The 23,199-nt window shown below is 56.4% G+C and overlaps 8 protein-coding genes across 8 annotated transcripts in view, besides 14 other annotated features; 7 read left to right on the plus strand and 1 right to left on the minus strand.

Annotated features, from left to right (window-relative positions):
- Positions 1-189: 189 nt before the first annotated feature.
- Positions 190-1,752, plus strand: Tco025E_02471 (uncharacterized protein; the record flags this gene model as incomplete). The annotated part of the gene is made up of 1 exon (XM_029369396.1): positions 190-1,752. The coding sequence occupies one exon, from the start codon at positions 190-192 to the stop codon at positions 1,750-1,752; it is 1,563 nt and encodes a 520-aa protein (XP_029230491.1).
- Positions 1,753-2,117: 365 nt separating this feature from the next.
- On the plus strand, positions 2,118-2,633 carry Tco025E_02472 (uncharacterized protein; the record flags this gene model as incomplete). Its single annotated transcript, XM_029369397.1, has 1 exon — positions 2,118-2,633. One exon carries the CDS (start codon positions 2,118-2,120, stop codon positions 2,631-2,633), a length of 516 nt encoding a protein of 171 aa, XP_029230492.1.
- Positions 2,634-2,846: 213 nt separating this feature from the next.
- Positions 2,847-2,885: a microsatellite.
- A 235-nt stretch (positions 2,886-3,120) lies between these two features.
- Positions 3,121-3,153: a microsatellite.
- Positions 3,154-3,187: 34 nt separating this feature from the next.
- On the plus strand, positions 3,188-3,520 carry Tco025E_02473 (ribosomal protein S25; the record flags this gene model as incomplete). The annotated part of the gene is made up of 1 exon (XM_029369398.1): positions 3,188-3,520. One exon carries the CDS (start codon positions 3,188-3,190, stop codon positions 3,518-3,520), a length of 333 nt encoding a protein of 110 aa, XP_029230493.1.
- Positions 3,521-3,860: 340 nt separating this feature from the next.
- Positions 3,861-3,904: a microsatellite.
- A 176-nt stretch (positions 3,905-4,080) lies between these two features.
- Tco025E_02474 (uncharacterized protein) lies at positions 4,081-5,511 on the plus strand (the record flags this gene model as incomplete). Its single annotated transcript, XM_029369399.1, has 1 exon — positions 4,081-5,511. One exon carries the CDS (start codon positions 4,081-4,083, stop codon positions 5,509-5,511), a length of 1,431 nt encoding a protein of 476 aa, XP_029230494.1.
- Positions 5,512-5,574: 63 nt separating this feature from the next.
- Positions 5,575-5,598: a microsatellite.
- A 2-nt stretch (positions 5,599-5,600) lies between these two features.
- Positions 5,601-5,629: a microsatellite.
- A 462-nt stretch (positions 5,630-6,091) lies between these two features.
- Positions 6,092-6,118: a microsatellite.
- Positions 6,119-6,409: 291 nt separating this feature from the next.
- Positions 6,410-6,442: a microsatellite.
- Positions 6,443-6,578: 136 nt separating this feature from the next.
- Positions 6,579-6,619: a microsatellite.
- A 172-nt stretch (positions 6,620-6,791) lies between these two features.
- Positions 6,792-6,816: a microsatellite.
- A 39-nt stretch (positions 6,817-6,855) lies between these two features.
- Positions 6,856-9,063, plus strand: Tco025E_02475 (WD domain-containing protein; the record flags this gene model as incomplete). Its single annotated transcript, XM_029369400.1, has 1 exon — positions 6,856-9,063. The coding sequence occupies one exon, from the start codon at positions 6,856-6,858 to the stop codon at positions 9,061-9,063; it is 2,208 nt and encodes a 735-aa protein (XP_029230495.1).
- Positions 9,064-9,162: 99 nt separating this feature from the next.
- Positions 9,163-9,210: a microsatellite.
- An 82-nt stretch (positions 9,211-9,292) lies between these two features.
- Positions 9,293-9,317: a microsatellite.
- Positions 9,318-9,527: 210 nt separating this feature from the next.
- On the plus strand, positions 9,528-12,071 carry Tco025E_02476 (uncharacterized protein; the record flags this gene model as incomplete). The annotated part of the gene is made up of 1 exon (XM_029369401.1): positions 9,528-12,071. One exon carries the CDS (start codon positions 9,528-9,530, stop codon positions 12,069-12,071), a length of 2,544 nt encoding a protein of 847 aa, XP_029230496.1.
- A 65-nt stretch (positions 12,072-12,136) lies between these two features.
- Positions 12,137-12,163: a microsatellite.
- Positions 12,164-13,024: 861 nt separating this feature from the next.
- Positions 13,025-13,063: a microsatellite.
- A 207-nt stretch (positions 13,064-13,270) lies between these two features.
- On the plus strand, positions 13,271-21,409 carry Tco025E_02477 (putative calcium channel protein; the record flags this gene model as incomplete). The annotated part of the gene is made up of 1 exon (XM_029369402.1): positions 13,271-21,409. One exon carries the CDS (start codon positions 13,271-13,273, stop codon positions 21,407-21,409), a length of 8,139 nt encoding a protein of 2,712 aa, XP_029230497.1.
- Positions 21,410-21,784: 375 nt separating this feature from the next.
- Positions 21,785-21,813: a sequence feature (A-rich).
- A 1,113-nt stretch (positions 21,814-22,926) lies between these two features.
- The window catches only part of Tco025E_02478 (uncharacterized protein), a gene marked incomplete at both ends in the record, with an annotated part of 312 nt that continues 39 nt past the window's right edge, over positions 22,927-23,199 (minus strand). Inside the window, one exon of the mRNA XM_029369403.1 lies at positions 22,927-23,199. This exon is cut by the window's right edge and continues 39 nt beyond it. Coding sequence (XP_029230498.1) covers positions 22,927-23,199 — 273 coding nt within the window.

Genomic DNA, 23,199 nt, shown 5'->3' on the forward strand with positions numbered 1-23,199 from the left:
CAGCAAGAGTGGGAGAGGTTTCTTCTGGGACCCTTGTACGTGGTAGTTTTTACTTTACTCGCATCTTCATCTTTACGTCCTTTGCTTCTTCTAATCGTAACCCAATCAATCTGTCCGCCCCGCCCCTCCACTTCAGCGTCACGGCGGGTGCAGGCACAACGAAGTCGAAGAGGAGCAGGGCGCTTTTTGATGCCGCAGACACGGTCGGCGGCGGCGGCGGCAGCAGCAGCAGCAGCAGCATCAGAAGCAACTGCCGCCGCGTACACGGTCGCCACCACCGCAGAGGCCTTTGAGGCAGGCCTTGTGCGTCTCGTCCGCTCACACCATATTCACACTGTGGAGCTGCTCTCTGCAATGGAGCAGACGCACGTTGGGGCGGCGACGTCTCGCGCCTCCCCTCTTCCTGTCCTTATTGTGGTGGAGGCGCGGCTGACGAGTACCTTGGCATGGCAGCCCGGGTCGCGGAGCTGGCCCCACTGCAACGAGCCCTCCAAGGGTGACGACAGTGTCTTCACATATCATGTTTCTTTCCTGTCCCCCACGGACGCCGCGCCGGTGTCTGTTCACGCTTTTCCAACCAATTTCCCGAGCACAACACTGTCTGCGGAGTGGTGTGCACAGCTGCAGCGTCAGCTAGCTGTTTGCTCCGCATTAACGGGCCTTCCAACCCGTCTCAGTGTCTCGCTTCTGCCCTATGTGCCGCACCTCACGTGGGAGAGGGGGCGTGATGGGCTCCTTGGAGCCACGCACAGCGCAACGATGATGTCGAGCCCTCTTGAAACAGGCGATGTCGCTGCCGAGCAGCTGGTGCGGGTGGCAGTACTTTTAAATGCCAACATCCCACTGGGACCGCGAGCGGGGCGAAATACCGCAGTTTTGTTGCTTCACGCTGCTGACGGTGCCATCTGCTCGGTCGCCACCTCCATGCCAATAACAGCAGAGGAGCGGAAAAAGCGGCCGCGACAATCCACGCCGAAGCGTGGAGAACTGGAAACCGACAGTATAATGGACAAGGAACCATTTTTTCGTTTGCTGTCTCGTCACAGTGAAACCCACATCTTACCCAAGATTTCATGGGAGGCAGTTTGGTCTCGTCCCATGCAACTTGAAGGGGACGGTTGCCGTGATGTATGTGGATTGCGGGAGCAGCTCGGGTACAGTTTTTACCTGCAAGGTGCCCTTGACGCACGGAGGGCGCAGAGCATTACTCTCATTCTAGACGCTCCCCTCGAGATGTGGCGCCGTGTCCTCCACTCTGATGCCCTCCTCGTGCCAAACCGTGAAAATGGCTCCCTGCAAGGTTTTCCAGAGTGTGTTGCCAAGACGGCTGCGGGTGCCCTCTCCCGTCTCGCGGCGGAGAACATTGACTGTTTCGTGCGCCACTCGCTGACGACGCCCAGTGGGTCGGGGGAAGTGAGGGGAGGGGAAGGGGAGGAGGCCGCAGACGCCTCTGCGTCGGCGGAAGCCGTTCCCATTTCTTTGCAACACTCATGGTCGTTGCTGGTTCAGAGTATCGCCGACAGCCTTGCCCAGATTGTGCGGACCTCGCGGAACCGAGTGTTTGTCGCTGAGGTGCATCGACTGCTGCTGAATCGCCAAGCGGCTAAGAAGACGCTGCCTCCTTGCTGCGATGCTGGCGACGATCCTGACATCGATGCGGAGACGTCTGCAGCTGCGTGCTCGCCGCCGCCGCTCGCCAAAACAGTTGCTTTGCTCCGCTGGGCCGTTGAGACGCGCCTCATGGAGCCGTAGTCCAAAGACGCGCCGGGCCCTCGTAAAGGGGCAATGGTTTGGGTGTGGTAAGACACAGAGAAGGGAAAAATAGGGAACCAGAGATTTCTGGCGAATTGATGTTAGCCGCATCGCCCACTTTGGCCGTTTTCTCCCACAACTCTCTTTGACTTTTATTTGTACTTCCTTTTTTCGTCTTCTTTTGCTCCTTTTTTTTTTCTTTCGACTCGTGATTTTCTCCTTTTCTTTGAGTCGCGTGCATGTGCGCTTCTGCGTCCGTGCGTGTCTGACAGGTGAGGAAAGGGCGAGGGTGCCTGCGTGGACGCGTTTGTCCCTCACTTTTTCTCCCTCGGTGAGCGCAGGCGACGCTGCAGGCTGCCCGTACAATGAGCGGACGCGTGCACCCACGCGTCGCAAAGCTTTACCTGGAGTTTGTCTTGCTTGCCCCTGCGTTTGTCTCCACTGCCGGCGCTGGGAGGGCGGTGCATTTTGGAAGGGCCTTCCCCGTCACTGCTCAGACCCCATCAGCGGCAGCACCGCCACCGGAAGTTGCGGCTTCTCCGGCCTCCTCCGCGGCATACCGCGCAATGGTACAAAAGGGGTTTATGGCGCCCCCCCTAGTGGATCCAGGCACACCCGAGTTTGCACGCCGTCTCGCACGCGGTCGGTGGATGCTTCGTCAGCTGCAGGATACGCTTGCCGTGAAAAAGTACCGCGCAATGCACAAGCGGTACTGTTGGGCGAGTCAAAAGGACTTCGCTGAATTGACGGAGTTGTTCGGTGAAGCAGCAGCACGGCAGCTGGTTGTTGGGCTTGGAAACAAGGATGTGTTTGGGTTCGATGAGGCGGCTGGCGACGAGGCTGCCCGTGTGCCAAACAAGCGTGGCAGCGAGTCAAGGTAAATACGCTTTTTGACGGCAGGGGGAGGAAGGTTTATGCGTCATTCCCCTCCCTCTATGCGTGTATTTGTGTCTTTACCCGAAGAAGGCAGTCAAGGCGATATTGAACCGGTCTCTGTCGTTTTCCTTCTCCTGCCCTTTTTCCCCGCCACCCTCCCTTTCTTCTTGGGGATCTCAAAGCGTGCCGTATTGACGCTGCTTCCTCTGTTTTCTGGGGTGCGTGCGTGTGTGTGTGTGGTTTTTGTTTGTTTTTGTTTCTTCTTTCTGCTACTGCGACGTTTTCCCCGCGTCTCATGAAGTGCCGATGTACACTTCTGCGTGCGTGTGTCTCGCTTTTTTTTTTTAATTTCCAGCTGTGATGCCGGTGTGCAGTGGGGCCCGCAATGGCGCCTTCTGCTCCCCCCCGCTCCTCGCCCAGACGGTTTTCTTTTCCCACACAACACCCGGTGTTTGGCCGTTGACTCTTTTTCATGCTTTTTTTTCTTTACATTCGCTCCCTCCCTCTCTCTCGCTGTTCTCTCTCGGTTTCACGCAGGTCACACGTAGGAGTAGCGCCAATGCCGCCGAAGAAGGGAGCGAAGGACAACAAGCAGGCGCCCAAGAAGGGCAAGCTGCAGAACATGAACAAGGGCGCCAAGAAGGCCACGAAGAAGTGGTCGAAGGGGCGCACGCGTGAGGCGCTGCAGAACGCCGTCGTCTTCGACAAGGAGACGATGGACAAGCTCGTCAACGAGGTTCCCAAGTACAAGGTGATCACGCCGTCCATCATCAGCGACCGCCTGAAGATCTCCGTCGCCCTCGCCGCCAAGGGCCTGCAGCACCTCTGCAAGGAGAAGCAGATCAAGCTGGTCTCGTGCAGCAGCAAGTTCCGCCTCTACAGCCGTGTCTAGGCGGGGTGGCGCCGCCGCGCTTGGGGGAGGTGGGGAAACGCATAGCAGCATTGTGGGCCTTGACAGTCCGCTGCGAGTGCGCTTGAGTTACCTCTCCACTTATCTCTTCACTCACTCCTGTGGTGATTGAAGCCTTTTTTTTTATAATTCTGTTGTTGTTGTTTTCTTTTTCTCAGGTAACACACGAAAGCGCGCCTCCCTTACTGCAGGGACGCCGCCAGATGTCTCCCTCTGTTGTGTACAGGGGAGGCGGGGAGGCAGGTTCCCGCTTGCCTGCCTTTTGGCCTCCCGCCGTTTTTTTTGTCATTGTTGTTTATTGCTTTTCGCTCACAAAATATGAGTTTCTTCTTTCTTCGTTTCATGTTTTCCTGTTATCGTTTCTTGCCTCGAGAATAGCCGCGACGGAAGTGTGGGGGAAAAGGCGTCGGACGCTTGCTAGAAGGAAGTCCACGGCCTTTGCTATTTGCTCTTGTTGGTCTCCTTGGGTGGTGCGCGTGTGCTCGGCATTAGCAAATTGCCCCTGCCGCCGTCTCTCTCGCTCGCTCGCTGACCGTGCGGCGATGGAGGCCCCTGCGCCGTCGCCGCCGAAGGCGGGTGAGTCGCATGTTCCCCGCACGCAGGAGAGGCGTGAGCTGACGCTCCTTGGCTTGCTTGCGGAAAAGGCACAACTGAGCAACGGCCAGCTGAGTCCGGTGCTTCGCAACGGCGCTGCACACCCGCCACGGACGTCGCCTGTCATCGCGAGCGGCGCTCACGACTTTTGGCGCCTCCGCTACAATCACGCCTCCCCCGCGCACCCAGGCGAGGGGGAGGAACGAGCAACCGCCCCGTCGCCACCCCATCCACCTGCAACAGCACCTCAAGATCCTGCCACGTCGTCGCCGGTGCCGCGGGGCGCGGTGGGCGGGCGCCGCACCTTTAAGCGCCATGGACTGCAGTGTTTGGGTGCCAGGTATACTGACAACGCCAGATTCGCAGAGGAAACCGGTGGGATTTCAGGGGAAGCAAACAACGTTTCGACACTCGATATCAAAGTGGGGGGCCAAGGTTTGCCTTGTGAACGCCAACTAGTGCGTCTGCAAAACGTGGCTTCTTCTTTGGGCTCCTCCGCTAGGGGGTTGGGCGGGAGAGCAGCGACGAATTCAGCTTCCATGTCGCCAGGAGTGGGGCCACAAGAAGCCTCTTGCGGCAAAATTCGCAACCCCAACTTTACTGGCACACACAGACTGCGGCGCAACTGCCCACGGCACGGAGTCGTCAGTGCTGGGGACGCGCATGTCGCGGAGCTGCCGCGCACGGATTCCTCGCACTACATCCGCCCCTATGCACTGACCTCAACCACCACGCCCGTGAGCGCATCCGAGGCTCAGGGGGATAAACAAAGTCGGCCAGAGCGGCGGCGGGCCACACTGGGCATAGCTACGGAGGCGCTTGCCACTGCGCCTGAGCAAAAGAGTAGTGCCATGCTCGCACGTACGTTGTCTGATCTCCGTTCAAAATCTCGTCGGAGCTGTTTGGAGTCGTCGCCTTTGGGTACGCACAAATCCGTGCTTAATTCAACCAAAGGTGGAAAAGGACTGGGCGTTTTCTTGCAGCAAAGTTCCTCCTCCCTGTGCGACACTCGAATTATATGTGAGCAGTGGGATGAGGCGGGCAGTAGCAGCAACAGCACGAATAAAAATAACGCCAACAACGCTGGCGTTTGTGAAACGCGGAGTACTGATAGTGATGAGGACAGCTGCTGCTCCTCCTGTTCTTGTTTCCTGGACAATGATCGTCGCGTGGGCGGTGACGGCGTCGTAAACGGTGCGGTGATTGAACAACACGCTTCTGTCTATAGTGGAGTTGGCGCTACGTACTGTGTGACGTACGACAATTTTTTTGATGAGAGCGACATTCCTATGCTCTCCATGAACCGCTTCCGTCGTTCGTCGAGCCCCTCCGGGAATCGGATTTTGACCTCAGAGGCGCAACCGGATCCTCAACTATAGATTGTTGGATCCTTCTGCAGAAACGTTCAATGAATGGCCAGACCGCTGCGGTCTTGCCTATGCTCTTTTTTTTTTTTCTTTTCTCTTGTGAGGAAGGAGAAGGAGAAGGAGGAGGAGGGCAGTTTGTTGGTTTCACCTCGCCCCCCTCTCTCTTTGGTTGCTGTTGTTGTTGTTTTGCCCGCCCCTCTCCCGCCATGAATTGGTGGAGTTCCACCAAGAAAAAGAAAAAAAGAATCTTTGGTATCTGCCGCCACAGTGGCAACGGTGATGTTTCTTTGTTTTGCAATGGGGGTTGTCAGTTGCGCCCACTGTGTTGGACCGTGATGCGATCACCCGTCAGGTGGAACGCCGCTGCTGAGGCTGCGCGTGTGTGCGTGTTGTTATATCTTTGGTTGGTTTGCCGCAGTTTGTATTCATCCAAGCGCTCCTGTGAGGGGCTACTACCAGGGTGCGCAAGTGCGTGGTTGGGGTGCGGATATGTTTTACCGCGAAGGGAGACATAAAGGACGTTTCTTTCCCATCCTCCTTCCTCCTCTTGTGGATGGACACACTGCATCGTAGTAATATAATTATGTGTGTGTGTTTTGTTTTGTTTTGTTTTGCTTTGCAGCCTCTTCTTATCTCTCGCTCTCTATGTGTGTATGTGTTTCTGTAGTAGAATACAAAAATGCAAAAGAAACGACGAAGAGCGGGGGAGGGGGGGAGGTTCTCTCTCACCCTGGCTCTGTGGAGGTGCAGTGGTGCGTCACTGAACGTCCCGCTGCCTTTTCTTTCCGAAGAATGGGCGCACTGACGTCTGTGGGTGGCACACTTTGTTTACTCTGCAAACAGAGTTTTCTCGCAACATTTGCCTCCTCTTCAGTAGGTCTGCATATCACCTTGTCGATGTGAATTTTGTTGTGTGTGTGTGTGTGTGTGTGTGTGTGTGTGTTGACTTCGTTTTCTCTTGTCCCTGCATGTGCCACTTTCTTTCTTTCTTATTGTTGCTATTATTATTTCTTGGTCTCACGGCGTTCCATGTGGATGGCGGCTATATGTTTTAGTTTCTTGTCTGCCGCTACCCACCTTCTCTCTCTCACTCTTTCTCCCTCACTCCCTCTCTCTCTCTTTATGTGTCTGTGTGTGTGTGGTTTGCATGACCTGAGCCTTCCCTTCCCATGTACTGGTACAGGCCGCAGAGTTGGAAGGGGCGCCTTTACAGTCGTGTCTTTGGGTGTGGGCCGTCGTTGTGATCGTCGCCCAACCTCTCGCAGCTCTCACCGTCGCTTGTGCCCCCCGCATCTCTCTCTCTCTCCCTCTCTCCCTGCCTGTGCGTGTTAGAAAAGGGCTTGCTTTGCTGCATACATGTCTGGCCTGGGCTCTGCAAGGTCGTCGGTGAAACGGGGGGGCGAGAGCGCCGCGAAGCACGCGGGTGCGCTGGTGGAGGCAATAGACCCCCTCAATTCGCAACCGTTTCGTCCGTCGCTCGTGTTAACGTTTCGCGGGCACCGGAGTGGCGTGCTGGCGGCGGGCTTCCAACCGTCTGCGTCCTCATTGCTGGAGCGACGTGGCGAGGCGGGCGATGTGGTGCCGCCGTATGCCTTCTCCTCCGGCGCCGACGGGCTTGTGTTTCTCTGGAGCGCCAAACCCACCGTCCGCGCCTTGCGCTTTGCCGGGCACCGCGGCCCCGTTTACGACTGTACCTGGAGCCCGCACGCCCATCTCATTGCTAGCGCCGGCCATGACGGCTTCGTCCGCCTGTGGCTGCCGACTCTGCGGCGCAGCGGTGGATTGACGGTGCCCTCGACAAACAGTAATTGCCCGGAGAACTATTGCCACTGGCGGGCGCACGGGGGGCCGGTGCGGTCCCTTGCCATCGCCCCGCACGACGACCACCTGTACACGGCGGGAGACGACAAGTCGGTCAAGTGCTGGGACCTCAATTACGCCTCCTCCGCGACGACCGCCAAGGGCGGCGGTAACAAATTCGTCTGCGGCTTCACCGGCGGGCACCAGAATTGGGTGCGAACGGTCGCCGTCTCAGGCGGTGGCGCCACTGACAATGGGCTCCTTCCCACACACATTTCGCTTGTCGCAAGCGGTGGCGATGATCAGACAGTGCAAGTGTGGGACACCCGCTCGCGACGACCGACACACACCTTTTATGAGCATACTGGATCCGTGCGGTCGGTGGACTTTCACCCCGACGGCTGTTCCCTTGCGACAGGCTCTGCCGATCACACCATCAACCTGTTTGATCTCCGTAGAAACCAACTGCTGCAGCATTACAACGCGCACGACGGCGGAGTCAACGAGGTACGCTTTGCCCCCACCGGAAGCTGGCTGCTCTCCGCATCTGCGGACGGCGCCGTAAAGCTATGGGACCTGAAGGAGGGGTACTTGTATTGTACACTAAATGCACATGAGGGGGCGGTATCCACAGCCCGCTTTTCCGACGACGGGGCCTACTTTACAACAGCAGGACAAGATGGTATTGTGATGGTGTGGCGTTCCGGTTTGCCGCGGGTGACGCCATCGTACGCAACGTACCCGAATACGCACCTCTATGCGCCAGATAATCTGCAGCGATGTCAAGAGGTATCGCAACAGCCTGTAAGAACGGCATCCACCCCAGCGAGGATCACTGCAGAAGCAACGGCAAGAGAAATGCCAGGCCCCTATGGCCTCTGTTCCTCCATAGAAACCTCAGAGAGCCGTCCGCAGGAGAGTCAAGCTACATTTCTCAACCCGCGAGGCTCGGAAACGGCATCAAAGCCACAAGAAAAACCGCCCACCTCCGTGGTTCATTCGCAATTCTCTTTTTCCTCCTCTTTGCAGAAACCGCCACTTTCTCAGCCTTCGTCGCGTCCTACCGTAACACCGGCAGCCGCGGCTATGGCTTCCGCTCATGCCGAGGACGGTCTTGACACAAACAACGAGGCAGAGGTTGAGTATGGGCGTCCTCCGTGTGCACCAGCAGATGGGCGCAAGAGTGAGACTAGAAAAACGTTGGCATTTGCTCGCGAAGAGAACGAACGGAGGTACAATGGCTTAAACCAGCCCCAAATTCCGGATGCTGAGGAAGAAACCAAAAGAGAGAGAGGGGAGTTCCAGGCGGCAGAAAAAGGGGGCTGTCAGAAGACGCGTGCCTCGGAACGGGCATCGACAGAGTCTGCGCAGGGCCGGGACTCGGCGGCGGCGGCGAGTGAGATTGACGATGAGATGAGCGTTCTGGAATACGTTGGGAAAACATGTGGCGAGGGGGAAGAGGAATTTGGCTCTAATGGTTCGGCGGTGCCTCCGTGCCGTGTGGGGGGGTCTTCCGTGGCGCATAGGCGAGAGGAGGAACAGCGCGTAAATGATCGTTTGAGGCGTCTTGAAGAGCTCTGCGCACGGTTAACGACGGAGGTTCAGTTGACACATGAGCACAGCGTCGTCATGACGCAGGAGCTGCAGAAGCAGTGGGAGGCGCAGCAGCGGCAGCACCGGGAGCAGATAGAGCAGCTACGGCAGATGATGGAAGGCTTTGTGGCACAGCAAGGTGCCTTGCTGCAGGCCCTCCGCAAGGAATAGCACAGGAGCACGTGTATATTTGTATCTGCACATACACATTTAGAATATGAGAGATTTCTCCCCTTACAGTGAGAGGGCCGTTGATGTGGTTTTCTTTTTTGTGTGTTTGGTTGTGTGTGTGAGAGAGTCTGTGGGGGTTGTCGTGTGGAATTCAGCACTTTTCATAGCAGACGGACTTACTTTATTTCTTGACTTTCTTCATGCCCTACCGCATACTCCTCACTGAGGGAGAAAGAGAGAGAAGAAGAAGAAGACTTAGATGCCGATATGTGAAAGTAGGAACAAGTGCGCCCTTTGGCGTTTTTTTTCTTTCGCCCACCCCCTCCCCTTTCTTTTTACCGTCGCCTCCCAAATTCCTCCTGAAGTATTCACGCAGAGGGCGAACACCATAGCAGGAGATAGCAGAATAGGCGTCGGCACGCGGCCGCTCCTCGAATAAGCTGCAGGGGCCAGGATCGGAGGCGATGGACCGTGGTCTCTTCAAGCGCGCCGTGGCGGATAGCGAGGATCCGACCCCCGGCTACATGTATCACGAGATGGCGCAGTGGACACACAAGGACTACGAGACGCAAATGAAAGTTATTGACGCCCTCTTTGATAAACTGCGGCCACAGGCAAGCGTGCATGTGCTGTACAAGGTGCTGCGCATCATAAAGGCATTGTGCGAGATGGGGCACTCCGACTTCCAGCGAGCGGTCCAAAAAAACACATACATCGAAGTCATTAAGACGTTTGCAGCCTACCGAGGAAAGCCTGATGCAAAGCACGGCGACAGCCTCAATGAAAAGGTTCGTCGGGCTGCGAAAGAGGCCATGGAAGCCGCCTTTCTGCACCGCAGGGAGGATCGGCTAATCCTCGAGCAGGGCTACGGAGGCGGCGGGGACACGGCGATGGGCCACACATCCCTCGCAACGGCTAATTTGGCGACGGCAACGATGCTAGGAGGATCCATCGGTGTGCACAGCAGCAATATTGCGCCGATGCCCATGACGAATAAGTGGGCAGAACACATGGCAAACGAGGTTGCGGCTAACAATAGGAGCAAAACGAGCCGCGTGCTCTTGTCGTTGGCGGAGAAGGCGAAGAGTGGATTTGCTCTCTTGCATAAGGCAGAACCGAACACTGGCTACAAAAGTGCCAAGGATCAGTTGTACGAAAGTGCTTTGAAGCTGAGTACCACTGGCACTTCCATGGCGTGCTCCTCGGAGCTGGATACAGGCAGCTTTCAGCGAGTTGAAGTGGGCATCAGTGATTCTGCTCCCCTTCCCGGGGAAACGGCGGGCAATGGGTTTAAATTTACTGATGATGTAGAAAAGGTGGAGAGCAACACCACAACGCGTGAGGCGTACGGCGGAACTTCGCACCACCAGCTGCAGCTCACACCGCTTCAATCAACTGTGCAACGACTCTGTCAAATGAAAAGTACGCCCCAACGGGTGGAGCTGCACGCCTTCGTAGAGCGATGCCGTAAGTTAGGCGCTGAGGCGATGCAGGGGGAGAGCGTACAGGAGGGGAAGGATGATCCGGAGGAATCCTGGGAGGAGCTTGCGGAGGCGCTGGACTCACAGCTTGCACAGAAGCATCCGTGGCAGCGGCGGCTGAACGCGCTTGTGGCGCTGGAGGCACTTCTGCGCCCGCACTTTGGCGAGGCGGGGTCGGCAGCCACAATGCGGCAAGTAGTTATGCGGTACTTTCTTGAAAATCCGGAGGATGTGCAGCGAAACGTTTTTGTTGTGCAGGCAACCTTGCGTGAGTGTGCACAGCGTGTGGTGAGGCTTCTTGGCCTGCCGGAGAGTGACGTGGCAGGCAACACGTTTGTTGCCTCAGCCCCTGCCGCCACTTCTGCCCTCTCGCCGGCGACGAAGGCAGAGCCATTGCAGGCTGCGGGGAATGCGATGCAGGCCTTTTTCTGGGCGGCGCCGATTCCCAGCATGGAGGTGACGGGAGACGATGGCCAGAGCAGAAACGGAGAGAGGGCGAATATGAGCGGGATGTCTCTCCGTGTCAAGCACCGCGGCGCAAAAGACAAGACTACGCTGAAGAGGCGTGCGCCAATGCCCCTTCACGAGGCGCCCCAGGGGAACACGGATAGAACGCATGATGGCGGCGAGAGCCACGCCAGCGGCGTTGTCCAAGCGTCCTCCTCGTTTGGCTTCTTGACCGCCCCGCTCGTGAGGAGCAGCGGCGGCGAGGACAGTAGGCAGGCCGGAATGGGAAACCTGCTGGATGACCTTTTTGGCGCACCCTCCACAGAGAGCTCCGCGCCGGTTTTGGGTCCCTCCACGGCAGCCACAACACCCCACGCCTCCACCGCTGCTGGCGGCGTGGACACTCAGAACGGCAATGTCGCCGCGTTTGACTTCCTCCTGTCGGATGAGACGTGGGAAGGGGGGCAGTTCACAAGCCCACCGCAACGGCAAGCAGGCGAAGAGCCCTCCTCCGCATTTGTGCCCAAGCAAGAGGCTTTCACAACTCGTGTGACCTCAACCTCGGCACTGCGACCTCAGCCACCGTTGTTTGACGCGGCATTGGCCGCCGACGAAAACGGAATAAGGCACGAAGAAAGCCGTGGTGCGGCTTCAGATTGTGGTATTTCTTTTCTTTCCACCTCCTCCTCCTCGTCGGCGCTGGCTGTGCGCAATTCTTTACCCACAATGTTGTTGGAAATGCAGCAGCAATTGGAGACCCTTATGTCTAGCGTGCAAAACAGGTCAAGCCCAGACAGGCTGGCCCAACTTCAAGGTTTCCTGGAGCAACAGCAGCAGCTCATGGCACTATTGTCCAGGCAGCAGCAGCAGCAGCAGCAACAACAACAAAACATGCAGGAAGCATGGGTTGCGTCGTCCGCGGTTCGTGGGTTCGCCTCCAACGTGGAATCAGTTCCTTTCCACTCACACTTTGCGATGAGTGCAGGCCCTTCTTCTAACTCCACAACGGCGTCGAACACGTTTGCACAAATACAGGAGGAGATGCTGGCCCAGTTGTCGGCGCCAAGCTCCCAACGGTAGGAAATATTTAGTACGATAATGAACCAAAAAGAAGCAAGGATATCTATGGGAAAAATGAAGAGAGCGTGTGTGTGTGTGTCTGTATGTGTGTGCAAAGAGTCTACGCGAAATGACGCAAAAACTGTTGGTATGAAGTCTACGTATTTCGTCCTGCGTTTCCTTTTTAGTTTTTTTTCCGTTTTTCATGCTGCTCTTGTTTTTTTTTGTTTATACTTTTAGAGTTCTTGGCAAACGATTTAGCTTCACGGTTGCGTTTTCGGTTGTTGTTGTTGCTGCTGTTTTATTTGCTTAACTGCTCATTCCCCGGCTCGGCGCTGGGAGGAGGCGACAGACATATTTGTGTCCGTTGCATTTTGGGTGTTTGTCCCGCAATATGTGCTGCTCCACTGTCTTTTCCGGCTTTCTTTCCCACGGCTGGGTTCGCCGCGTCCGCCAGCTCGTTCGCGCCTTCTCTTGGATAATTTCGTCTCCGTCACTGCGTACTGAAGGGTAGCAGCTGTAGAGAGTGCGGGAGTTGCGCTGCACATTGACCAGCTGAGCATTGTTGTTGTTATTATTTGTTATTTCGATTTGTTTGCAGGTCTTCTCTCGGGGTTGGATGCCCTTCTCCAGGCTGCCGTGGCTGTGCTCTCGTCGGAGCCAGCAGCGGGAGGCGGGAGCAGAGAGAAGGTAACGGCACCAGTGGAAGCATCTTGGTTGGCAGCGTCAGGGAGGAAACCGGGGCGGTGCTTTTGTGTCGAAAGGAAGAGCCCGCGGCAAAAGAGACTCTCTGTGGGGGGAAGGACGCGGAAGCGCTAAGACGTCGTTGCACGTTCACCAAACCTCGTGGTCCTTTTCCCCTCTTGGTTTTTTTTCTTCTTCTTATTCAGTGTGTCTGTAGCCCTGTCACTCTCGCTCGCCAACCCGTGCGGTCTGTTGTTCGTCGTTGTGAGGCCTCTGCGGCGATGCATCTCTCTTTTTCTTTTTCTTTTGTCTTGTTTTTTTCTTATTTTAGTCCGGTTCAGGAAGTTCATCGTTTTAGTTGTCTCTAAACCCGGGGGGCGGAGGGAGGTAGCGCGGCCTCGGTGCGGGGGAAAAGTCAGGCAAAGTCGTCCTCGTCGTGGACTGTTGTGTTCACCTCCGTGCGTGGAGGCGTGGAGGAGGGGAGAGAACCGCGTTGCCCAGAGTTGCAATACGACTATCGTTTACTGTCCGCCGGCATGAGCGGGACACCTCCACTCTCCCCGCCGAAGACTGGCACCGGCGAGCCGCCGAAGCGCACGCCGCGGCCGCCGGACTCAGGTGACGGCCGCAACCAGAAAAACAGTAGTACGAGTAGTAGCAGTAGCATTTTTCCGCCAAGAGGCGCAGGGCGCCTGCGGCTTCCTCCGCCACTACCGCCGGTGAAGGGAACCGGCACGCTGGCTCCGCCCACGGGTGCGGGGACTGTGCCCGCGCCTAGTCACCCCCCGCTGGGGCGTCTCGCGCCGTTGCAACGAAACTTGGACGGGGCTGAAGGGTCGGCCGCGGCACGGCAGTCCCCACCGCCGCGGAACCCGGGTAATGCCTTCATGCCGTTTCCAGGCGAAGTACCGGAGGTGGATGAGGGTGGAAATGAGCACAGCAACAATACCGCTGGTAGTGTTCAAAGCTCACAAGCACACGTCAACCCGCTCTCGCCATCACGAGAGCAGCAGCAGCAGCAGCAGCAGCAGCAGCAAAGTCAATCGACGCCCCCAAGGAAGCCAACTGAGACTGCGGGCACTTCATCGACGCGATCGCGTGTGTTGATGACGCCGTCTGCGAGTCAACAAGAGGCACGAACAAAAAGCGCCGTTTCTGGTGAAGAAGCAGTGGAAGTGTTGTGCCCTCTGCAAACGCAGACGCGCCCAACCGAACGCTTCTTTGTAGAGTTTAATCCAGGCAACATTGGGGGGGATAGAGGTGGTGGCGTGGAGGTAGATGAAGACGCGCTACTTTTTGATCGGTTTGCGGAGTACACCGACGATGATTCCTTCTTTTCGTCAGGTTCTTGTGTACTTGAGCAGGACCCACGCCGTCTGCAAAAAGACCTGTTTCGGGAGCGGGCAGTGCGTTCTGTCTTTGACACACTGAACTTGCGCGCCCTCACCCGCGGACGGACACCGCAAGAGTTGGAGGACAGTGACCGAGGGAATGCAAGTTGGATGTTTCAGGTTCACCAACGTGCCGTGGCGCTGCATCACTCGTCCTTTTTTGTCTTTCCCCCAGGCATGAAGGCACGTGTGGTGGCGTATAATGTGATGCACCATTGGCTCATGGAGTTTCTAATTATACTTATTATACTTGGTTATTCCATCTTTACTGCCTCATGGGCGCGCTACACGGCCCCGGAGTCGGACAAACCGGACTTTATGGTCTTTGCCGACGTCTTTTACACGGTTATTTACGGTATAGAAATTTTGGTGCGCATGTTCGCATCCGGATTTGTCCTTCACCCACGTGCGTATTTCCGTTCCCCGTGGCACTGGCTTGACACGGCGGTTTTTGTGCTGATGGTGATGAACTGTACCTATTGGAGGTATCTCTGGAACTTCACGGCCTTTCGTCTTATTCGGGTCATCAAGGCATGCACCTATCTTCCCTTCTCGACTCGGATAAAACTGCTTGCCAAGTCTGTTTTGCGTTCCACATGTAAACTGTTCCAGACCTCCGTAATTCTTGTGTACGTGCTCTTTTTTTTTGCACTGATGGGGTTGCAGTTGTTCCGTGGAGCCCTGCATCATCGGTGCGTCAACTCCGTTACGGGGGTCGCAACGGCGCAGCTCTGCCGGCCGGCGGCCACAGGAGACTACTGGTTTTACTGGGGCCACACCTGTGAGTCGGGATACCTTTGCGTGGCGGACGCGTCTCCCAACCCGCACTACGGCTTCCGCAGCTTTGATGACGTGGGGCATGCGCTGCTCTCGACGTTTCAAATCATGACGTTTCAGGGCTGGACGAGTCTGCTGGTGGAGACGAACGATGCGGTGAACACCCTGGCGATACTGTACTACGTCTTCACCATCTTGTTCTGCGCGTGGTTTATTCCTGGCCTCTACATTGGCGTCTTTATTGAGAAGATTGAGAAGACGAGCCGTCTTTTCGTGCAGAAGCAGCTGCAGCTGTTTGACAGCATGCTGCTGGAGCAGCGACAGCGCATGACGAAGGCCATTAAGCTGCACGACTTTGTCGAGCGTGACGAAAGCGGGCGGCTGCGACGTAGGGCACCTGAAGAAGTTTCCGGGAATGTAAGCAGTCGCGCCGAAAACGTGGGCCCCCACGCCGGCAACGGAAACAACCTTGACGCCGCCTCTGCCCTCTCATCGTGCAGCGAACGAAACGACGGTGGTGGCGGCAGCATCAAGCGGCGCACCAAATGGACGGACGAGCAACGGGTGCAGCTGCACCTCTCGCTCACGCGGCAGCGCGACATTGCGGAAAAATGCAACAGAAAGCGACGTGTGATGTTCAAGGCGGATGACAACGGCGTCGCTCACGCGAACGGAGGCGTCAAAACCTCCTCACAGTCTGCACACACAACAAGCCAGATGGAGGGAGGTGACTTTGCTCTCGGCGGACGCGTGGGGATGGTGCAGCACCACCCTCTCACCTACACGATCGGCGCGTCCCATGGCAGCAAGTTGCCGCTGGCCATCCGCCTGGAGAATGAGCAGGGGCGACTGCAGTTCCTGAGGTCCTACCAAAACCTGGAGGAAACGGAAGAGACGAGCCCTCAACGTAGCGCACCTCGTGTGGCACGGGGCATCGGCGGCGGCACACCAAATGCTGCGGGCACGCCATTTAAGTTTCATGCCTCTCCAATGCAACGCGGCGGGGGTCACGTGGAGGAGTCGGGGACCAGTATTATTGCCACAAGAGAGTCCGCTGGTGTCATTCCCAATCGTCGGTCTGTGCAGGCGCGCGCCAACGGCAACGCCGAATCTCCCTCATCTCACACAAGTGCCTACTTTTCCGCTGCACACGACTCGGTAGCTGGAGCGTCGCAGCCGCAAGAGCTGCTTATTAATGACCCGGAGGGTGGTGACTTCCGCTATGCCACAACGTGTGGGCAACGGTGGGGCATCATCCGGAACATACTTCATATGTTTACCGAGGGTTACCCCCGTATTCTTACACAATACCTCTGGGAGCACAAACGCATGCAGCGTCGTTTTGGTCTATTACCCCTTAACTACGTGAATAAATACGAGGAGGCTGCACTGCGTAAATTGCGTCAAAAACGCGCGCGACGAGGCAAATTGGTTCGCCAAAACGACCACCTCGACGAAAGCGGCACAGACGACTATAGTGAAATAGAAGGATATAACAATGAAGACTCAAACCAAGCCGATGTTGGGCGTTTTTCGCCCATAAATATGGCTAAAAATATCGTTGAGAATGCGCGTGTGACTGTATTTAATTGGATCATGCTCTTTCTCGTGTTTGCCAACGGTGTATTTAACGCATCGCGTCATTATGGACAACCGAACAACTGGGATGACGGCCTCTTCGTCGCGGGTGTTTGCTTTACCTCATTGTTTATGCTGGAGCTTATCATTCGCATTATAGCCTTGGGACCGGGCCCTTTTGTATGTGACTTTTTCAACGTTCTTTGCCTTATTGTGACCGTCATTGGTTTCTTCGAATTGGGCTTTGGCCACTCCAACAGCATCACGGTGCTGAACTGGGTTCGTTTCCTGCGGCTTCTCCGTATTGCGCCCTTTGCCCCAATGCGGCGGGTCACACGCGTGCTGCTGCTTGGGTTTCAGGACATTGTATACGCCCTCATCTTCTTCTCTGTGTACATGTTCATGTGGATCCTCATTGGTATGGCCTTCTTCGGGGGCCGGATGCGTCAGCTCGTCACTAGCAACGACGACTACAGGAGACTTGGCTCCTTTGACATCTTTTCCGATGCCGCGTTCGCCGTGTCGCAGGCGTTTTCGTACGATCGTGACGAGTGGCTGTACCTGTCGTGGGATGGGATGCGGGCCCGCGGGGGGTATACAATCATGTATTTCTTGGCGGTTGTAGGTGTGGCGTTTATATTTCGCTACTTATTCATCGCCGTCTTTGCGTGGGCGTGGCAGCAAGAGGAAGAGAGCGAGGATTACGCCCCACCCACGACGGGCAAACGTGGCCCGCAATCCCGTGGAGCGCCGCGCCTGCGTTGGTTTGACTTCACGGTGTGGCGGTCTTTTAAGCACATTCATGGCGGCTTTGAGCGGCGTGACGTGGCACCGGATGAGGTGTTCCACTTAAACCAAGATATGCGTCAGCAGCTGCGCATTGCTGAGGCGAAGGAACGCTTCTCGAGGGAGAGCGTTGCCAGACGCGGCTTCTCCACGGACCCGCAACAGGTGTCTTCCAACAGCGTCAGCATGGATGGAAACCTTGCCTCGTACGTGATGGCGGACACGCAACCCCCACAGGTGGTGGTGCCGCAGTTTGTCAACGTCGGTGGTCAGCTACAGCGGCAAATGAGCATGCCGAGCACGTTTGAGGAGCCACCACCGCCCCCTGTCAGTGCCCCAATTTCCCAGTTTCAGGCAGAAAACGCTCAACTGCGCTTTGCGCGACGCTACAGCGCCGTCCCTGCAACGGCGTACCATCAGACGGAGGGTGACGAGCTGCATGCTGCAAACATGTTACCCTTAGTCTCGACGCCGTCCGATATGGCGTTACAGAACAGCACTGGTTCTGCGGCCGACATGGCAGCCGAGCTTGAAGGCTTTGCCCACCCACAGGGAGGGCGAACGCTGGGCGCACACGGAGTGCGTGGTTCCAGCTCCTTGCCGAATGATCGTCATTCAAGTGTCACGGGGCACTTCACCACATTGGGATACGAAAAACCCACAGTAATGAAATACGGAGAGCTGATGGAAGGTCGACCGCAGCCCAACGAGCCGGAAGAGAAGGGATATCGTGGGAACGTTCCTATGACGGGGGGTGGCATTGTGTATGAGCACATTCTCCTTCCTGGTCCACGTCTGCGCTACAAACACGTTATGGTGGGACGACGTCGCCGTGTGTTTGAGCGTTGTTTGGACTGCAACACGCATAAGCAGATGCCGTTGCGAGCCCCACCAAACGTCCAGCAACGTACACCGGATGAATTGCATGCCGAACATTGTCATATGGCCGCCGTGCGAAGCTCACGTCAATTGGTTTTAAATACTATTATAGGATATGTCCGTTTACAGAAGGAGTTGGGAGGACCCCCGACACGGGAGGCCGTAGAAACCGTGCTTGGGCAAGCCTGGAGTTGTGGGATGCTGCTCTTTGATAGCATTGAGTACCTTTCCTGCTCTGACATTGAGGTCCGCGAATACCGCACGTGGGATCGGACTCTGGAGGCCTTGCAATTGCAGCAGTGGTTAATCGGTCTACACGTTGGAGAGGAGCAGGTGGGGCGTGCGACCCTTGCCTACATCCTCGCCCACCAGAAGACGCAGGAGCGTGCTGCCGCCTACAGCTCATTCCATCGTTCGTGGCGGGACCGTTCTTTTTTCATATTTTCCCCCAGCAACCCGCTGCGTCGCTTTGTGACGGCCATTGTGGAATCGAGTTGGTTCGAGTGGCTTATCCTTGCCGTCATCTTCGCCGCCGCCATCTGCCTCTGCTTCTACGACCCAAGGGTGGATACCTACACCTCCGGGAAGTACGTGACGCTGCACGTTCTGGATGACATCTTTGCCGTCATCTTTGCGGTGGAGATGGTGTTGAAGTGGATCAGCATGGGCGTTGTGCTCGACCTTCACGTAGCGTACTTTTGGCGTCGGTGGAACATTTTTGATTGCTTTATAACCGTCGTCTCACTGATTGCCTTCGCGCCGGCGTACGCCCACTTTCGGTACCTCAAAGTCATGCGATGCTTCCGTATTCTTGGACCCTTGCGCTACTGCAGCTTCAACAGGGAGCTCTCGAAACTCGCCCTGACCATGTGGGACTCCGTTCCCACCCTGGCCAACGTATTGCTGTTGTCTTTGTTGAACTACATTGTGTGGTCCATCCTCGCCGTGCGTCTATTCATGGGTCTGACGCACAGCTGCACTTCCCCGTCGTACCTCAACAAAACTTCATGTGTGGACGCTGGTGAAAGGTGGATTGGGCCGCAGCGTAATTTTGACAACTTCTACGAAAGTCTTCTGACCATGTTTGAGGTGAGCACAGGGTCCCAGTGGCTGGACGTCATCTACCAGGGCGTGGATGGGTGGTCGACGGAGTCGGCGCCGATTGCTAACCGCCACCCATCCAAGGGTCTCTTTTTCATTGCCTACTATTACGTCTCGCATCTTGTGCTCTTCTCACTCTTTGCTGCCTCGCTGATTTACTGCTACCTGCTCGCCAAAAACGCCGCGGAGGATGTGACAGACATCACGTTTGAACACCAGCTCTGGATGCGCATGCAACGCATGATTCTGCGCCTCAAGCCTCGTGTCGCGCTGATACCGTTGGGTAACTCCTTTTCACGCTTTCTGCACCGAATTGTGGTTCATCCCTTATTTGAAGTGGTGATGGCATGTATACTCTTCTTTAACCTCATCACAATGTCGCTGTACTGGTACGACAACAGCTCGAGACAAGAAAATGCCTTGGATGCACTCCAATATGTATGGGTCGCGCTCTTTACGGTGGAAATACTCATGCGACTCGCCGCCCACGGCTTGCGCGCCTTCTCACGCTGGTCGTTCTCATTTAACGTGTTTGTGACTTGTCTTTCGTACCTCCAAATTGGTTTGAATACCACGGTCGACCACCACGTGCCGTTTAACGTCAACGTGCTTCGTCTGCTGCATCTGGGGCGCATGCTCAAGCTTGTGGACTTTTTGTTGCCACTGCGACACCACCTTCACTTACTGCACGAAGCATTGCTGCTCTCCGCATCTTCGCTTGTGAATGTCACACTGATATTGGCGCTTGCCGTGTTTGTGTTTGCGGTGCTTGGCATGCATCTTATTGGCCCCGTGGTTCCCGTTCCGGGCGGATACATTGATGGGACCTACAACAACTTTCTGACGTTTCCCAATGCTCTTATGATGGTGTTCCGTCTTGCCACGCTAGAGGACTGGGTCGCGATGCTGCGCGCGAGCGTGGCCGATGGAAACCCCTGCCCACTACCCAACTGCAAAACGACGAATTGGGCGCCTGTGTTTTACGTGCCCATTGTCATTTGCTTTGCCCTCATGATCGTGCACCTGTACTTGGCGGTCCTCGTCGACCACTACGTTGCGGTGGCGCGGATGAAGGCGAGTGTGACGCGCATGCACGACCTACGACGGTTTCGCGACCTGTGGTCCGTGCGCGACCCGAACGCGCGGCTCGTGCTGCGGACGAAGGAACTGCCGGAGTTACTTGAGGCACTCCGTCCCCCCCTCGGACTTGCGTCGCGCAACAACCGCGTCGAACTGATGCGCCTTCTGCGCGAGTACGGCATCCCTGACCACGGCGGCAAAGTTTACTACTATGAGGTTATGCTGCCGCTGGCCCGTCGGGTCCTCGCAATGGCGTTTAGCGAAGAGGAGGTAAACGACGGTACCACGTTAGAATCGGTGTGGCGGCATTCCGAAAGCTTCCTCCGTGCCCTACCGACGGTGCTGGTGCGCCACGCCAGCGCCACCACTGCCCAGCACTTTGCGGCAAGTTATGTGCAGGCCGCCTACCGTCGTGACAAGGCATGCCGGCAGATGCATCAACTACGGGCAAACCTTTGGCGTGAGGCTCGCATCGCGTGTGACGAGCATGGCCTGCCATACAGAGATTATGGCTTTGGTGGGATCTCCCTGGAGGATGATGACCCGCGGGAGGAGGCCGCTCGTCGTGGTTTATCGATAGACAGTCCGGAGGGAAAGAGAAAGCAGAAGACGGCAGCTGATGTCACTGCAGCGGCAGCCGCCGCCGCCACTGCCGGCCGCTCCGCGTCCTCCACAAGGACCAGCGAGGAGAGTGTGAACAACCAGCTGCCGGCTGCACGTCTTCCAGGGCTGTACCAACCGGCGATTGACGAGAAGGAGAAGCGGTTTGGTCCGGAAGTGCCCAACGCCGTCCGCCGCCACGAGACCCGCTCCGACAAACTTCGCCGGAAGGAGGAGGAGCGTCAGCAACAGCACGATCCTTTGGACCGGCAGCCGTCTATACCAGCGGGCCCACGCCCCTCCGCGCAGCGCGCGCACAGCACCGACTACCAGCCGCCGCTTGGGACGGACCCGAGTGCGTGGCTGCAGAGCGAGATAGACCGCCGTATGAGCGCGACCGGCCCGACGTCAGCCTCCGCCATGAATGTTGCTGGCACGGGCAGCGGTGCCTCCCAGCCGCAGGCCACGGCGCCTCCATCGTAGGAATTTCAGAACGACGGGGCCTAAGCAAAACCCATCCAAACAAAAAAAAGAGGGGAGGGAAAAACTACAACAACAGCGGGCAGTCTGTGTAACGGGGTTCATCGATCTCCAGCGTGAAAGCAACACGAAAAGAAGGCTGCAAATGGAAGCTCAGTATTCAAGGTTATCTTGCTTACTCGCTTCCCTGCGTGTGCTATTCGAGGGCAACGGGGTAACTTTCTCCCGCAGAGCGCCAAGGCGCAACGACTTCAACAGCGCAAGAAAAAGAAAAACTATCCCAGCCTCACCATGTGTGCGTATCTATGCCCTTGCAAGAGGGACAGCAATGACAATAAAACTGGGCAGTTAAAACTCAAAGCGAACAAACGGCAACAGAAAAAAAAAATGAAGAAAAAAAAGAAAAACCAGAGGAAGAAAAGGAAACTGCAGGGGGAAGAGGACAATGTGAAAAAAAAAATTAGGGCTTAGATGGACGGAGAAAGAGCGGAAGTGGGGTGGGTTGCGTGGCTTCAAAGCACACGCGGCCACAACTTCATGGGTAAGTGCCGCAGTGCACCCCCCGCAGGCTGTGTGGACATGAGTGGAGCTGCGCAGCCAGCGACAACGGCGGCAAGTTGTGTTGAATGAGACGGAAGAAGCCAAATAACTCGCTGCGGCTTCCAGACATTTTCCAGCGAGTGGGCAGAGCGTGGAGGTGCGTGGGGAGAGGACGGTATCAACACGTTTTTTTTTTGGCGCAGAATCCTGGGGACCTCACGAGAGAAGAAAAATAAAACAACAGGAAGCAGCAGTAACGCAGACGTATTGAACGCTGCTCTGCCGTCATCCAGCGGGTGCACACGTTAACCGCGCGCAGGACGACGCACAGCATCGTCACCGGCGGGGCGTCGTCCAAAAACCCCGCCACCAGAAACTGCAGAACAAAGGAGAGAGGGGGGCAAAAAAAAAAACACACAAATGAAAAGTCGCCCCGCAGCACACGCACCTACCACCGGTACTACAAATGAGCGATGTATATGTTTTCTTATGCAGAAGCCGCCGCCTCTGCAGGGATTTTCATTGTATCACCAGTATGTTAACTCCTTTACCTCCCACAAGCGACGGCTCCCGCAACACCCTTCTCTGTAAAACCATATAAAGCAAACCCTGTAAATCCAAAGAAGCGCGAGACTTCAGTAAGAACATCAAAAGAACAATCATTAAATATTCTCTCTCCCACCCTCTGCATTTCGACAACCGCCTAGGGCAAGCAACAAGGAAGCATTTACACAAAAACACATTGTGACGCACAAAATCCACAATAAAGAAAATAACAAAAAAAACACGGTGAACCCGCCAAAGACGAACAACACAAGAGACACGACACCAAAGCACTAACAAGAATTAAAGCAATAAAACTAGGGAGACTCTTTGGAAGAGGTATGACGATCCAGAAGGTTCACGGGCGCGAGGTTCTCGACTCGCGCGGCAACCCCACCGTGGAGGTGGAGGTGACGACGGAGCTGGGCGTGTTCCGCTCAATCGTTCCCTCCGGTGCGTCGACCGGTGTCCACGAGGCGTGTGAGCTGCGGGATAATGACAAGAGGCGCTACTTGGGCAAGGGTTGCCTGCACGCGGTGAAGAATGTGAACGACGTCCTGGCGCCCGCCCTCGTGGGCAAGGACGAGCTGCAGCAGGCGCTGCTGGACCAGCAGATGTGCGACCTTGACGGGACGGCAAACAAGAGCCGGCTCGGCGCAAACGCGATCCTCGGCTGCTCCATGGCGATCAGCAAGGCGGCGGCGGCGCGC

Source organism: Trypanosoma conorhini, assembly GCF_003719485.1.
Source record: "Trypanosoma conorhini strain 025E chromosome Unknown Tco_14.4_contig_00097, whole genome shotgun sequence".
NCBI classification, from domain to species: Eukaryota; Euglenozoa; class Kinetoplastea; order Trypanosomatida; family Trypanosomatidae; genus Trypanosoma; species Trypanosoma conorhini.